Source organism: Cibotium barometz, chromosome 13 (genome assembly GCF_041138505.1).
Source record: "Cibotium barometz isolate CiBa-2024 chromosome 13, ASM4113850v1, whole genome shotgun sequence".
NCBI classification, from domain to species: Eukaryota; Viridiplantae; Streptophyta; class Polypodiopsida; order Cyatheales; family Cibotiaceae; genus Cibotium; species Cibotium barometz.
The window spans coordinates 59,131,339-59,148,184 of NC_141058.1; the positions used below are offsets into that span (position 1 = coordinate 59,131,339).

Here is a 16,846-nt window from a genome sequence, read left to right on the forward strand (position 1 = left end):
GTTACTATTTCCTCCTCTCTTTTACATCTAGGATAGAGGCCAGACCCTGTGCCAATTTTAGTAGCACATTAGTTTGTCCAGAGAGCTTTGTGGTGGAGAATAAGCCACATGAGACAGGACTTCTTAGGAGCTATCCTTTTGGACTATATATGGTGGAATCTAAAGTTTCCCACTAATTTCTATGCCCAGCCAATGAGCCATCTAGCATTGAGCTTGACATGGAGAGAGGGAGGAGAAGGGGGGGGGAAGGAATGGGCAACAGGTTGGTTTGGACAAGCCAGCTAACAAATTGAAGGAGAAGGGGACCTTTAACCTTGATGAAGGGTGAGAGGAGAGGATTCCATAAATTCATTCCGTCTTGGATGAGTTCCAAATCCAGAACATCAACCCTGAAAGTGACTTGGAGCTCAGGTCTAGTAAGCCATCTTTGTGGTCGAAGTGCCAAATGTCAGCACAAGTCTTAATACCTTTCTTAGAAGTGCATGAGCTCTTTTGAAGAGGTGGGACTGGATCATGCTTTTAGAGAGAGAAAACCAAATCGAGCCAAGATAAAAAAAAATCGAGGCTTTGAGTTTGAGATTTTCCACCAGTCCAAGTTGAGGTTTAAGCTTGTTCCAAGTTTGCCAAATGGATTTAACAAGAGGGCTGCTATGAGCTTTAATTTGGATAGGACCACAATACAAGGGGAGGAAGGGGATCCTTGCACTTGGGGAAATACCTGATAGCATTCACATGGGTGCACCTATTTAAGAGGATAGCCTAGTACTCCTTGGGAGAGTAGAGGATTCTAACAATCCATTTAGTTGAGAGTTTATATGTCAGGTCTAGGATGTTAGGCAGGCCCAGTCCACCGTCTTCATCCTTAGGAGAGTATAATATCTCCAAGCCACTTCGGGGATCTTATATCTTCTAGAGTCTCTAGGCCACAAGAGTCTTCTACACATGGCTTCCAAAGTTTTAAGATCCCTAGTAGAGGACCTCCAATAAGATAGAAAGTAAATAGTGGAGGAGATAAGAATGTGCTTCAAGACCACCAGTCTGCAAGCTAAATTTTGTTGATAACCTTTCCATCTATTGAACCTTTTGTTGTACCTTCTTGAGCACCCATTGCCATCTTTGGTGTATCGATACTCCAAACCCCATGGGGATTCGGAATACATTATGGATTCTAGTAGACGAAGGAAGGTCAAGCTTGTAGGCCAAATCACCAACCCTTTTGAGCACTAGGTACGGACCATAGTACCTATGAGCATACTTAGGATTAGTGAAACCCTTCAGAGCATTGTGGAGGCTCTTTGGTAGCTTTAAGAGTACATAATCTCCTTCTTAAAGCTTCTCGTTATACCTATGCTCATCCACATTAGCTTTGATATGATTGTTTTACTAAACTATGGAATATCATTAGGGCAGAAATCCTCTCGATAGTGTGGAAAAACAAGAATGCCTTTCTTTTCTCAGCTAAAAACCTTTTGTATTTTTTTAGATGAAAGGTTTTTTGGATCTAAAGAAGAAAACATGCACGGCCACTATCTTGTCCCTTGAGAGTCAAAGAATTGCTGATATGATGGAAGCAAACCAATCCCATGTATCCGAATAGAGGATTCCGTCTCCTACTTGATCTATAAAGAGAAAGAAGTCATTGCTGACCAACACTCTCAAGATGACGAACTTGTAGAATACATCTGTTAATTAACTAGGCTTGCAGAGAATATTGATAAAAAGTAAATCCTATTTTTTGTTTATTTTATTCTACTAAAAGTTAAGCTTCTTAGGATAAAAAGCTTTATGTAAAGTTTTATGTAATGTTCCATTTTATTATTTCCTTAATATAAATCCTCCCCCCCCCCCCAACCCCAAAAAAAGTAGCTCACGAACGTAGAAGGCGCTCAATATTTCAATGCCACCCAACAACTCCATTGACCACCTGCGGGTTTTAAGCTGCGGTGCGCTTTCCTTCCGTGGTGCAGAGAGGATCCATGGCAGCTGCCTGTCATGTTGTGGTGTTTCCATTCCCACTACACGGCCACATAAATCCTCTGTCCAGCTTCTCTCACGCTCTCGCTTCTCTCGATGCAGAAACCCGCGTAACTCTCGTCCACACGGAAGCCAATCTCGAGAGATTGCTGCAGCAGCAGAAGGCCCCTGCGCCTCCCTGCAACATCCAGCTTGTAGGCATCCCCGATGGCTTGCCGCTCTTCTTCGACCGCACCGCAAACTACCAGACCTTCCTCATCACTATTCAACAAATGGGGCCGACTCTTCAGCTGTTTCTGGAGAAGCTCCACGCTTCCTCCCCCGTCTCCTGCATCGTCTCCGACCCCAACTTTCCTTGGGTCCAGGATGTAGCCAATCACTTGAGCCTCCCTCTCTTCTTGTTCGTCACTGACTCTGCAGCGGTCTTCGCCATTTCTCTGCATGCGCGACGACTTCTTGACAATGGATTTATTGGGAAAGGTGAGAGATTGGTTCATGTCACGCTTTTTTCCAAAGTTTTGCACCTGGATGATCGATCACTTCTTTTGCCATTCAGGCTCTCCCAGAGATGCCACCATGCTGGTCGACTTCATCCCGGGGATCACTGCCATGCCTGCAAAAGCTCTCCCCTTCCCAAGGCCAGAGGTCAGCGAGTTCTTCTTCCATCTTCGGGTTGCGATGTACGATAGGATCGGTGAGGCGGCGGGAGTGCTGCTCAACACCTTCTATGAGCTGGAGAAGGACGCAATCGATGGCGCCAGGGCCCGCTTGTCCATTCCCGTGCTGCCAGTGGGCCCATGTCTAGCGGAGTCTATGTTGAGCGACTGTGATGATAGTGATGGCGGGGGGGAAGTGTTGTCGTGGCTAGATGGGCGCGCTTCCTCCTCTGTGCTGTATGTATGCTTTGGCAGCCTGGTAGTGCTGGCGGAGGAGCAGATTCGAGAGATTGCGGAGGGGTTGAGGGCGAGCGGGCAGCCTTTCCTGTGGGCTATTCGGTCGACATTGGCAAAGGAATTGTCGAAGGCGGGTGGGCAGGGCCTGGTGGTGGAGTGGGCGCCGCAGCAGCAGGTGTTGCGCCATCGCGCAGTGGGTGCTTTCATGACGCACTGCGGCTGGAACTCGGCTTTGGAGGGAGTGAGCGCGGGAGTGCCAATGCTGTGTTGGCCGCTTTTCCTGGACCAGCCCATCAACTGCTGGTTCATCGTGCAGGAGTGGGGAGTTGGCGTGCAGCTCGACGACCGTGTGGAGCGCGGCGCCGTGGAGAGGCTGACTCGACTAGTGATCTCAGAAGTAGAAGGAAAAGGAGAGGGCAAGTCTCTGAAGCACAGGGCGTTGGAGCTCCGCAATGCAGCCAGGAAGTCTCTTGGACGATCTCCTAATGAGATATTTCATCTCTCCTCTCTCCTATTTCAAAACTAGATCCAAAAAGTAAGCTTAACTGATCCAAAAATGGTCAAAAATTGACCAAACTGATCTGGAAAATTCTAGAATCAGTTTGCTTGGTTAGAGGCTCACTTTTTCCTATAAATAGAAGCCTCCCCCTTTGTAAAAGCTTAATGGTGTTTTAAACACTGTTACTCTACTCCTGTCTTGAGCCATCTACATTGAATTTTTTAATAATTCAATTGTTTTTGGCCTAATCCTCTCCAAAGTGAATTGGTGGCCACTCTTGCTTCAAACAAGAGTAGAACCCTCAATCTCTCAAGCCAAAGGAGAGCTTACAAGCTCTATGTAAGTAAATTTTCTTACTTGTTTGATGAAAAATCTATGGTTTTCTTGATTTTTATGTTTTGTAAATGTTTGGATAAAATTCAAATGCTATACCTTTGATAAAAAGGCCACCCCCTTCTCTTCTTTACATTTCAACCTTTCTTAATCCTAGAAAGATTAACTAAGGGATTAATTAAACTCTTCTTATTGTTTACTCTCTTGAATTTAGAAAATTATGTAGATTAGAGTTCTATAAATCTAATTTGGGTTAATTTAAGTTAAATAAAGAATGATAAAAATGAGAAATGGTCAGCCATACAAAGAAGGTTATGGCAAAATTTTCCAGAATTTTGTGGAAAAGAAAGTTTGTTTTTATGTTATTTCAAAAGAGTAATTCCCACCATTTTTGCATCTAAAAGAAATATTCTAATTACTCCATGAGACGACCGAGGTCTTGACCAGCCTCAGTTTGATTTAAATGGTGAGCTTCCGGTACGGTGGATGAGGGACTAAGGAAGCGGCCTATGAGTGAAGCGCTAGGTGATCTGCGAAGGATCCTAGAGGGTGTTGACCATACGGTGCTCGGGCTCATGTCAAAGAACCTTCCTTGCCCTCATGCAAGAAATCATAGGATTGTTTGTGTCAAAGAACCTTCCTTGCCCTTATACAAGAAATTATAGGATAGCGAAAAACCACTTACCTTAGATCGTGGAAGTCTTACTAGGAAAGGCAAAAGAAGTCTCAATCCCTCTTGTTTAAACCCTTCCTCTACTCTCAATACTCCATGGAAACCCTTACAATGGAAATGGTTAATCTACAAGCTTAAACTGTTAGATATTTGGTAGCACTACACGATAAGAATATGCACTTATGCCATGGGCACTTTTTTCTCACTGAGATTTTCCCCATGGTCATCTAGGTGTAAACAGACATCTTAGGGTTAGCTAGTATATACGCAATCTCATCCTCAGTTTAGGGTTGCTATTCATTTTATACTTCATTGTACCTTGAGGTCTTGCTGCTGCTAGTGAACTAGCCTTCTACACTTTCTCTCTCCCTTGTGTTCTCTTTTTTAGTCTATGAACATTAAGTGTTTGCAGCTTTACTTTCATTAAGGCTAATAGTGTTATCATGGCCAAGCTCTCCATTTCTTGGTTTTCTAGCATTTAAACTTTAGAGTTTTGTTGAAGTTTTACAAGCTTTCCATAGCTTCCATTATATTACAAAATAATGTTCCATCTATTTGAAGCTTTCATAGTTGATTACTTTGTTCAATAGATTTTCTATTAAAGTTTTCTTGGCAAAGGAAGAAGATCAGTGCATCCTAGAGAGAGGCAAGATTTTAAAGGGCTACATCTACAAGGCTACAATCTCACCAAGAATTCATGTAGTCTAATTCTATCAGTTGTGGTGTAGGTATCAGCCTATCTATAGGTGGCTCAATTCAATTCCATTGTTACATTCCATCAATTAAATTGACAGCAGCTAATGATTTCCAGTCCATCATCAAATTTGTTTGTTTACTCCATCAAAAACCACCACTTCATGCAGTGCTGCCATGTGGTAGGTTATCCGACACACACACCTTTCTAATTGCTCAAATGAGAAATCACCAATTTCAATAATTGTCTTCTTCTCCATTTTCTTGAGCAATCGTTAATGATTTATTGATTCTTCAATTATCTAAATCTCTAATTGCAAACAGTGCAATCAATTATGGTTTTTATAATTATGTAATTTTACATTTTTTTTTTGGTTTTTTTCCAATTGCATTGATTGGTGGAGCAATCGTAGGTTTTTCTCATTATTTGATTGCATTGGTTCACTAATTGCTAGTTTCTCCAATCGTTGCATCCAATCGTCTAATTACACTAGTTCACTAATCTCCAGTTTCTCCAATCGTTACATCCAATTGCCACCTTATCCAATCATTACATTCTCCAATTGCGCCAACTTCTCCAATCTCCATTCGCTCGCAGCTTCTTCAATTGGCCAATCCAATCACCCAATTATACTTTTCCAATCGTCTGATTTAACTTTTCTAATTGGAGATTATACTTTTTTGATCAGTCATCTCTAATCATTTGATCAGTGTTTTTCAATTGGCAATTGTACTTTTCCATTCTTCTTCTCTACAATCATTTAATCATTCTTCTCCAATCAACACTTCTTCTTCTCTAATCATCTGATCAAATCCTCCAATCGTCCAATTGGAGACTCCAATTGATGATCCAACTAATAATTTGTAGCAGTTTTTCTAAAGAGTACTACTGACATCAGTTCAAGCTTTCTTTTAGCATACTTCCTTCTCTTCTCAAGTAGCTGATCAGAAAAATATTTTCTTGGTGTCATGAAAGGGAAGAGTACGAGATTTTAAAATCACCAGAGGGAAGATATCGGTGAAAGAAGTTTTGATTCAGCATGTGTACATGCATAAAGAACTTGTCTTGCGAGACTATCCAAATGATCTTCCGCAACACAGGCCTAATTGTATATTTTTCTATTGTGGTTTTGTTCTTTATGAGGTGTATGGATTTTTAAGATGAAGCTTTCTTTCTTTGCTTATTGACATTCTTGTGTTATTTTATTTTAGATTTATACACTTCATCGTATGAGACATGGCAAAACATTGATTGTATTCTGGGATTTATAGATGTTTTGCATGGATCGATAGGAGAACAACAATACCAAGGTCGATGTGCAACAGAGCTAGCTCAATCGAGTATATTTTTTACTGATCATTTTACTGGACAATGCTAACACACATGGTGTGTTAAGAAAACAAGACCTTCCGGCATGGAATTCAGTGGATTGGCCTCTCCCACATTTTAGTGTTACAGAGGCATATAGGGCCAAGCTTTTCAAAGAAGTACAGAAAGCTCTGAGGCCCAATATTGCCACAAGGATAATAAAAATTTCTTTATGCATGCCTCTCACAGTTTTTGTAGACTTGTTTAATACCTTTCCAGTGAAGGTTTCAAAAACAATGTTCACAGTTAAAGCAACAAGTCTTGCATGCATGCCACAATTTTTGGATAAAGGTTGGGATAAGAAGACATGTAGTTCAGTGTTTTGTGAGGTTGTCCAACCTTCTATGCAACTGAAGTACATGGTTGCATCACAAAATTTTATTTTTTCTTTTTATTATAAGCGCAGTCGAATGCTAGGCACAAAACTAGTCCCAATGGATCAAGATGAAGATTCTTTTGGTGCAGAAAATAAACTTCTTGATATTGATGTTGTTGAGAATGGTGATGTGGTAGTCAATATCTCAGTAAGACAATGTTGCTCCCTAGCTCAATTGCGCAATGACATTCTGTTTGAGACAGAAGGTTCTATTTCAAAGGACTTTTTATTTATCTACAACAATAAGAAGGTACACCATTTGACTTATCCTAGTCTCATTAAGCACTGCTATTAGTTTACTTTACCCTATTGTTTCATATTGCTTTTTTGCAGGTGCTCAAAAGAAGAGAGAGTTCAATAAAATGCAAAGACATTGAAAATTTAAAAATTGAGATAACACAGTTTCCATAAACAAAGGTATTATATTCAATAAAGTAAAATTTTGTACAAAAGTGTTTAATTGTATATGTAGAACATATTCTTGACAACCATTTTCTATTTATCTACAGCCTAATCCAGAGGCTGCTCTACATGGTCCAAGCTCACCGTATCATCTTTTTTTAGAGAATCAGTTTTTTGCTGCTCCATCCTGTCGTGTACAATCTCTTGGTGCTGCTCCATTGTCTCCTCTACTGCCCCTGGAGCATCTGTTTGCTGCTGCTCCATCTTCTCCACCTCAATAACATCAGCAGGCAGCAGGTCCTTGTTCGTGTGGCTTCTCCTCATCAGCACTAGGTCCTTGTTCCTGTGGCACCACATCAGCATCATCTGTGTCATCAAGGTGTATGACACCTTCTCGGACTTTAGAGCTCTCATCCCACCCAACTCGACAGTAGTTGGTACAATAGGTTTAGGGGAGGCATACTTCAAAAACTTCCAAATTGTATCAGCTCTGAAACTATATACATAGTTCGAGCTGAAGCTATCTTCTCTCATCTGCAATGGCATATGATGATTTCGAACACTTTGTACCAATATCAATTATTTTGAAGCTAAATGAAAATTATTTTTTCTTACAAGGTCTGGCTGTCCTATCTCAAAATAGCTTGAAAGTATATATTTGGCACTGATCAGCACTCTCCAGCCGCCTACTTGAATCATCTTGTTGTGGTGTCTTTACAGTTGGAAAGATATGTTAGAAACTGTTGACCTTGCTAGCCTTCAACGGATAAGTCGATGGCTCTTTTTGGTAAGTGGATATCGTTGGTCGTTCTAACTGATCAAGGAGAGTCCATATGGATTTTATGAGATTATACTCTTGGGTACTATGAGCTAGGAGCTATTGAAAAGGCCCTTGAGTGAAGTACTAAGTGAGCCTAGAGGGACTGACAGGGACTGACCAGGTGGTGAGCATTCTGGTTGCCGATGATGCCTTAGACATGTTGAGGGGAAGGAATGATCGGAATTTGGATTTTATGGTTGAAAAGTGGAAAAGTTGGAATTTAGACCCTGGAAATGGAATACTGAGGATTATGATGGAAATACTATGGTTTTATTGCAATTCTGTTTGAAAATAGTTGAATCTAAGAAAAAGGCAATTTCATAATGGGTGTTTAAGTGGTGAGTCTATTTAGTTTTTGCATGAGTGCCGGCTAGGGGGCCTAGGAACTCTTTTCCCTAGTACCCAAGAGACAAAACATAACCAAATTTTTATAATGGATCCTATCAATATAGTGGTTGGGCGGTTGGCTAACCCATGGGATTGTGGATGGGGTTAGGCTAGATCGATGGATTCCCATAATAAAATTCAATTCTGTTCAAGCTACGATAGTTGAAATAAGTCACAGGATAATCCTTGTTCTATGGAAAATAATTAACGGCTGTGCCTCTTTTGATGGGGAAAAAAGCGTTGGTCCCTAAGGAACCAAGTGCAAGTTCCTCCTTTGATTGCCATGTGACCCTCGGGGTTTGGTTGGAATACAAAGAATAGTTAAGGCTATTGACTATGTTAGAAGATTTTATTGGAGAAATCGCCTATGCTTTTTGGGTGAGGGAAGTTTTATCTGGGTTCGGTTTTGGAAGAATTGAGGGATTAGTCTCTTGTCCGGACATTCATGGGCGAGGCCCTGAGTAGGAAGCTCTACCCTATGCACGTGAGGTTGCTACTTTCGCTACTAGAGCTCTCTAGAGCTCGATGCACAAAGAGGGCAGGGATCTCGTAGTTGGTATCAGAGCAATTTGGTTGAAGTTGATAAACCAAAAAGTAAGAAAATGTCAAAAATTTATGAGTTACCAGTGAAAGATTATAATTGTGTTGAAATTCGTACGAGTTGATATTCAGAATGGAAATTCATAAATTGGAAATTGGGTTTTTAGATGGAAGTACCACTTTTGTGTGGAATTCTTGACTTTGCTTAAGGCCTAGATATGATGGCATTTTCCTTATAACACCAAGGGCCGTGAGAACCCGTATATACTGTGGGTATAACTGCAGCTCTATACTGACAATATATTTGCTAGGACCTTGAAGTTATGAGCAAAAATGCTATCCTAGATGATGATTTCGAATGCTGGTTGCTATGATTTCGAATGCTAGTTGATATGATTTTAGAATTCTTGTTGAAAATTGATGAATTTATTTGGATTATTCTGATTGAAGGATGATGATTTTTTTTAATTCTGGAAAGTAGATGAGTTGAATAAGTCATGATGATAATGAATGGAGAGAATTCCAGTAATGATATTAGTAACTTGGTAGATGATCAAGACTTTCAGCAGATCACTTCTATAAGATTAGTGGATCGTGCTGAAAGATTGTCCGTAGCTTTTGACCTTGGGCCCAGTGGACCCAATGGTGGAATGATGAATCGAGAACCTGTATACTTGAAATTTCTGTGGGGAATGTTCAGATGTTAATAAGAAATTACTGGTTTGATGGACCATTATTGTGTTAAGGATATGAATGATCTGTTTTTTGATATGAGTTCTAGATATTTCTTCTTATGGAAAGGATTTTTATCCCGAGATTCTGTGAGGGTTGACCAAACTTTAAGGAACCCCAGAATCAGTTAGATCTATAGTAAAAGGATTACTTGTTTGAAGTAATTATTTTTGAACTTCTTAAGTCTTAGAATCTTGGAACAAAGTCGAATAGAAAATTTAACACGACGAATCCTTTTGGCATAATCATGAGACGTGCACATCGTGGTAGACAGCAAGATCCTCAGGTGGATGAGGATGATCTTGACTCTAACGTTCGTAAAGCTCTACTTAGATCTCAGCTAGGTCCCTTCAAGGGGACACTTAGGTGAGACCGTAAAAAAGTGGATCGAAGCTATGGAAGAGTACTTCGATGTCACAGGGCACAACGAAAAAAGTAAGGTGGCTCATGCCACGTTGAAGATCATAGAGACAGCTAGAGTAGCATGGAGGAAACACTGCAAGACAAACCGCTTGGATCGGAACACCCAAACGTGGGATGTCACGTGGGCTGTAACGCCTATGAGACCGACGATGAACAGACCGGATGGCCATGTCCGGGGTTCAGTGGGAGAGGACGCCCATGCTAGTGTGGACGGTAGGCCACACACTATATAGCCAGGGGGATGAGGGGCAATACTCATTCTTCCTCTATGGGCTGGGTGGTGAGCCAAAGGCCGTCCCCTCCTGTGGTAACGCCCGTAGTGGTGTTACGGATATCTAACACTAGTATCAGAGCGTGGTTTGATGGGGTCATCAGAGACCGCGCGTGATCGGGGGACCGCCGGAGCCCACTCGATGGTTTTCAACCATTCATCTTCTCACCCTTATCTACACAATGGAGTGTGTGGAGGGAGGCGGCCAAGACATTTTTGAAGGGAAGAACTCTATCTCTCTCTCTCTCTCTCTCTCTCTCTCTCTCTCTCTCTCTCTCTCTCTCTCTCTCTCTCTCTCTCTCTCTCTCTCTCTCCCCGTCACACACAACAAGCGATTGTAGGTAAGATCTCGTTTTTTTTCTCTGCGTTGAAGCTTGTGGAAAAAAAATTTTGGTTTGGTGTGGGGGGGCGAAGACCAGCCCCACGACCCGTCTCTACTATTTGGGGGGGGGGCAAAGACCAACCCCACGACCCAATACGGACGAGAGAATGCTGAATTATATGGACACTGCGTGGGGGGGCGAAGACCGCCTGCTGGAGCATTGCGCCGTTTGAGTTGGGGCGAAGAACCCATGTGTGCCGTGCTGGAACAGCATAAGCAGTGTTAAAGGGGGGCGACTGCTGGAGGCTCGCGACCCTCGTTTGAGGGGGGGCGAATAGCCTGGGGCGGCCAGCCTTAGGCGGCCAGCCCAGCAAGCGGCCATGCCAACGGGCGGCCAGGCGAGCGACCAGCCCAGGCGGCCAGCCAGACGACGATGGCCAGCCAACCAGCAACGCGACGGCGGCCAGCCACAACGGCCACCTGCCAATAGAAAAAAAAGAAAGAAAAAAAACCATTTATTTTTTTATATGTTTTCATTGTTCATTTTTAATAAAATTAAAAATGAAAGTAAAATTCAAACGGATCCTCTCTCTCGGCTGGGAAGGGATAATCCCGGCAAGGGATAATCTCTGATGTTTCTGTTGTGTATTTCTAGTTTATTGCATGGTTACATTGCAAGTAAATAAAATGTCTGCCCGTCCCAGTGTGTCCCCACCCACTAGTCCGGTAGGTTTTTCAGGACTTCTCTCCTCAGTCGCGCGGGCCTTACCCCGACCGAGTTGGCTGGCCGTAGATGCCAGGCCGTCTCCCATTCGGAGGGGTGCTCTCCGGGCACGTCTCGTGACCCGTAGTAGGCGCCTTCCACGTCTCGTGACCCTGCCTTTGACCTTGGCATGCCCGTAGAGGTCGCCGACCTGGCTGACCCCGCTCCGGCCGATGAGCTGGATTATATGGACACTGACGTCGCCGAGGGGGACGATGACCTCTTGGCAGACCTCTTGGCAGACCACGACTTTGACTAGTACCTTACTGACCCTACCGACATCCTCACGGAGACGGAGCACTCTAGTGGGATGTTTAGATATGTTAACACGCAATTGACGACCTTATAGAGGGTCCAGGATGACGTTGTCATGATGCTGCAGGGCATCTCCACACGCCTAGACGTGTTGTCCGCTATTTCGACATCTTCTCCTCTTCCTCGTGATAGACGCTCGCCTGCGACACGCATCAGCGCAGCCTCACCCGTAGTCTCGGGAGGACAGGCCGCAGTGCCTGCGAGGTCGCCCGTAGAGGCAGCCTCGACGTTACTAAAGATTTTAAGTTGCCTAGTTTTGGCGATGAGGAACGAGAGCGTAACAAGGATTCTATTAATATGTTCTTAGCAAAATGGTCGGACATTCATGACCTGCGTAAGCAGCCTAGTCATGTGCAGCTCGTAGAGGCTAGTTTCTTATTGTCTGGCAAGGCATACAAGTGGTGGATGAGTCTTACCACTCGCCCTACCACTTGGGTAGCTTTCGAAACAATGTTTCGAAAGGAGTTTTTGCTAGGCAATGAAGAAGAGAGAAGTTGGGATGCATGGGACAAGTGTTCGATAGAACACAAGACCCTCACCCAGTACAACAGAGAGCTCATACTCAAGTTGAAGGGAATCGATGCATTCCAAACATTGAGGGGCTTCAAACGAGGCCTAACAAATGATTATCTTGAGTATGTAGAGCCCTTGCAGCCTAAGGACCTCTCTCAGGCCATCAAGTATGCGCAAATCTATGATGACATCAAGCGCCGTGGTGTGCGAGATGGGGCAGGGAGATCAGTGGATAAAGAAAAAAAGGGGTCGGGGTTTAAAAGAAAGGGTTTCCATAGTGAAAAAACAGGGGAGAGGACGGAGGGGAGTCAGGAGGTCGTTTGTCTAAAAAACCAAGACCCTTCAAGAAAAAACGAAGTTCTGAAACCCACAAAAAGGAGCAGTACTTGCAAGCACAAAAGGAAAATCGTTGCTTCAACTGCAATGAAGTGGGGCACAACAAGGCTGATTGCCCAAAGTTAAAAGCAAGCACTAGTGGCAAGGCTCCTAAGAACGATGGTAAATCCTCTAGGCAGTTGCACACGGTGCAGACGCTACCTCTCAGGCCGGAGAGTTCAGAGAGGTTACGATGAGTCATTGTGATGAGCGTCACTCTTGTTCAGTGACACCAGCTATGTGGCAAGCCTAGTGTTGGTCCGCATGACATGGTGCGCATGTATGGCACCATAGGTGGCCGTAGAGTCACTGTCTTTATAGACGATGGGGCTAGCCATAACTTTTTGAACTATTCATTGGTGGTCAAGAAGTTGAAATTAAAAGAGACTGCAAGTGATCATGAGTATACCGTTGGTTTGGCCAATGGTTATGATAAAAAGGTATGGAATACTGTGGTCTTGGGAGTCCCCTTGATCATGCAAGACTATGAGGCCGTGCTTGACTTACAGGTCATGCATTTGGCTATTAGGTAGAGAGTGGCTGTATAGCCTCGGTCCTAGCCTAGTTCGGAGTTATTTACACAACACATTACAGTTTGAGTATGGGAGTAATATCATCACCCTACAGGGAGACCGTAGTGTCCCCTTTTCACCACTTATATCATCGCTCGAGTTATGCCACGCGGTCCATAGCGGCCAGGTAGCACAAGTATATGCTTGTCACCCTCTTGTAAATTCTGTTTCCGTAGCTGAAACTGAAAGTAATGTTTGCGTAGACAAACATGGAAAACAAAGCCTTGGAAGAGACCCACTGTTTTTTAAAAACCCTGTATGGCATGCATGTGATTCAAACAAGAAAAAATCCAAGGTGAATGAGACATTAAAGAAAAAGTACGTACATACTTTAATGAATTTATTAGAGGAATTTCAGGATGTTTTTTCTGATGATTTACCAGATGGTTTACCACCATCTAGAGAAGTAGAGCATGGCATCGAAGTTATGCCAGGATCAAAACCTATAAGCAAACCTGCTTATAGATACTGTCGGTAGAACCCCGACATGTCAAGAAAAATCTGCAGTTCCTCGAGATTCTTCGACGCTGGCCATTTAAGAATAGCCCCTACTTTTTCTGGCTCCATCCGCGTACCATCGACGGATATAATATGACCAAGGTAGTGAATTTTTGTTTCAAAAAATTCACATTTGTTTTTCTTTGCAAATAGTTTGTACTCAACTCGAACACGAGACGCAAATGCTCTATGTGTTCTTTCTGTTACTGTACACAAGAATATCATCTAGGAAAACTACTACGAATATTCCCAGATATGGACGTAAAATGCTGTCCATCAGTGTCATAAACGTCGCTGGAGCATTGGTTAGCCCAAATGGCATAACCAAAAACTCAAAATGCCCGAAACGCGTCCTAAATGCTGTCTTCGTAACATCTTCTGCTTTTATTCTAACCTGATGATACCCAGATCTCATGTCTATTTTTGTGAAGTATCTAGATCCATAGAGTTGATCAAACAACTCATCCATGCGTGGCATTGGATACTTGTTCTTAATCGTTATCTGATTAAGAGCCCTATAGTCTATGCACATCCGCATAGATCCGTCTTTCTTCTTTACCAGAAGAATAGGCGATGCTCACGGACTTGAACTAGGCCGAATAAAGCCTTTGTTCAAATATTCCGTTAATTGTTTTTCCACCTCCTGTGCCTCGGAGTGGCTTAATCTATAAGCAGGTTTGCTTATAGGTTTTGATCCTGGCATAACTTCGATGCCATGGTCTACTTCTCTAGATGGTGGTAAACCATCTAGAGAAGTAGGTTAAGCTATAAGCAAACCTACTTATAGGTTTTAATCCTGGCATAACTTCGATGCCATGGTCTACTTCTCTAGATTAAGCCTCGGAGTGGCATCCCGTTGACTGACCAGTTTACGGTCAAAAACTAAAAACATTAGTTGGGGGGACGCCCAATAGAAAAGCTTTGATAAGCTCAAGGTGACCGTAGCAGCTGCACCTGTTTTGACTATTGTCAATCCAAATGAGCCGTTTATTTTGGAAACAGATGCTAGTAATGAGGCCATTGGGGCCGTACTTATGCAAAGGGGACACCCAATTGCATTTGAGAGTAAAAAGTTAGATCGTGCGCAGCGTAACTCTAGCGATAGTTCATGCACTGAAAAAGTGGAGACACTATTTATATGGTGCTACTTTTGAGGTCCGGATGGACCATGACAGTCTGAAATGGCTTTCAAGTCAAAATGAACTGAAGGGTAGAAAATCTCGGTGGGCGGAGATTCTACAGGAGTTTGACCTTCAGATAAATTACCAGAAAGGTAAGTATAACGTGGTGGCAGATGCACTTAGTCGCATGCCACAGATTAATGAACTTAGTTTCACAGTCTTCAAGAATGATTTCTTGGAGTCCCTACGTGGTTTATGTGAGCACGATCCATCTTTTACAGAGGTCTGGCGCGCTGTACGTGTACGCACTTCTTCACAGACGCGACCACCTCCCTCGTTGGCACATATTGCTAGTCCGGAGAGACTGGCCGAAGGTGCAACGCGAAGGGAAGCGAGAGTTAGTCCGGAGAGACTAGCCGTGTCTTCTGGGTATAGTTTGGAGCTGGAGAGCTCTGACGTAGGCCCTTCATCACCTTTGACTGCCACGGCTTCAAAGGGGAGTGATAAACTTCGTCGAGGGGAGAAATATGCTAATTACTCCATTGACGCGACGGGTATTTACTCTACAAGGGTAGAATATATGTACCAACTATTGGTGACTTTCGGGCCCAAATTCTTAAAGAAAGTCATGATAGTCCAAGTGCGGGTCATCCTAGGATTCAGAAGACCTATGCACTAGTAAAAAGATAGTTTTATTGGCCTACTCATCTTAAGATTGGAGAACTACTCCATCCGCTGGAGATTCCTCAAGGGAAATGGGAAAGCATTTCCATGGATTTCATTACTGGTTTACCCAGACGAGTCGAGGGAATGACTCGGTGTGGGTGGTAGTGGACAGGTTAACTAAAATGGCAAAGTTTATCGCCAGGAAGAAAACTGTTAAAACGCCAGAGTTGGCAAAACTCTTTATTGAACATCTCTACAAGCTATATGGCCTGCCTGCAGATATAGTGTCGGATAGAGATAGAAAGTTCAATAGTCATTTTTGGAGGGAAGTCTTCAAAAAGTTGGATACTACTCTGAGTATGAGTACGGCAGATCATCCGGAGTCTGATGGTCAAACTGAAAGAGTTAACCAAATTCTAGAGGATATGTTGGGTTCTTATGTTAGTAAGAAGCAATCTAATTGGGAAGAGTACTTGCCCTTATTGGAGTTTGCCTATAAGAGCTCCAAACACTCAGCGATTGGATTTACACCATTCATGTTAATGTATGGATTCCAGCCGAGATCTCCGATGGCTGTAGGCCTAGAAAAGGAGAAGATTCAATCTGTCAAGGATTTCCTTGAAGATATGAATGATATGCTCAGAGCCGCACGTGAGAGCATTCATAGCGCTCAAGAGATCGCGCTAAAACTTATGCGGATAAAGGACGTAGAAAGGTGACCTTTGCAGAAGGCGACTTTGTATTCCTCAAGGTTCCTGCGCAGTCAGAAACCATGAAAACGGGAAAGTGTGATAAACTTTCTCCGAGATATTGTGGTCCTTTTACAATCCTTAAGAAGATTGGGGACGTAGCATATAAACTTGAGTTACCGAAGAGTTCTCAAGTCCATCTTGTCTTCCATATCAGTAAACTGAAGAAATCAGTTCACGGGTTAGAGAATGCAGTTTCTGCAGAGATTTTGGTGGACTTGATAGAGCCACCAAAGATACCACATGAACCTGAAAAGATTCTAGAGTATCGTGACAGACAAACCCGACATAAAGTGTACCAGGAGGTACTTGTTAAATGGACAGATAGAGATGAGGAGGTAGCTACCTGGGAATGCCGTAGTGCAATTTCCAAAAGGTTTCCCCAGTTTGTTTTCAAGGACAAAAACTCTTCTTAAGGGGGGGTAATGTCACGTAGGCTGTAACGCCTGTGTGACCGACGACAGACCGGATGGCCATGTCTGGGGTTCACTGGGGGAGAGGACGCCCATGCGGAGCCATGGGTGGCCAGGCTAGTGTGTGGACAGCAGGCCACACACTATATAGCCT

General features: G+C 43.2%; 1 protein-coding gene across 1 annotated transcript; it reads left to right on the plus strand.

Annotated features, from left to right (window-relative positions):
- The first annotated feature begins 1,962 nt into the window (after positions 1-1,962).
- On the plus strand, positions 1,963-3,393 carry LOC147632886 (7-deoxyloganetin glucosyltransferase-like). Its single transcript, XM_086807052.1, has 2 exons — positions 1,963-2,454; positions 2,531-3,393. The coding sequence occupies exons 1-2, from the start codon at positions 1,977-1,979 to the stop codon at positions 3,391-3,393; spliced, it is 1,341 nt and encodes a 446-aa protein (XP_086663178.1). The 5' UTR covers positions 1,963-1,976.
- The last annotated feature ends 13,453 nt before the right edge of the window (positions 3,394-16,846 follow it).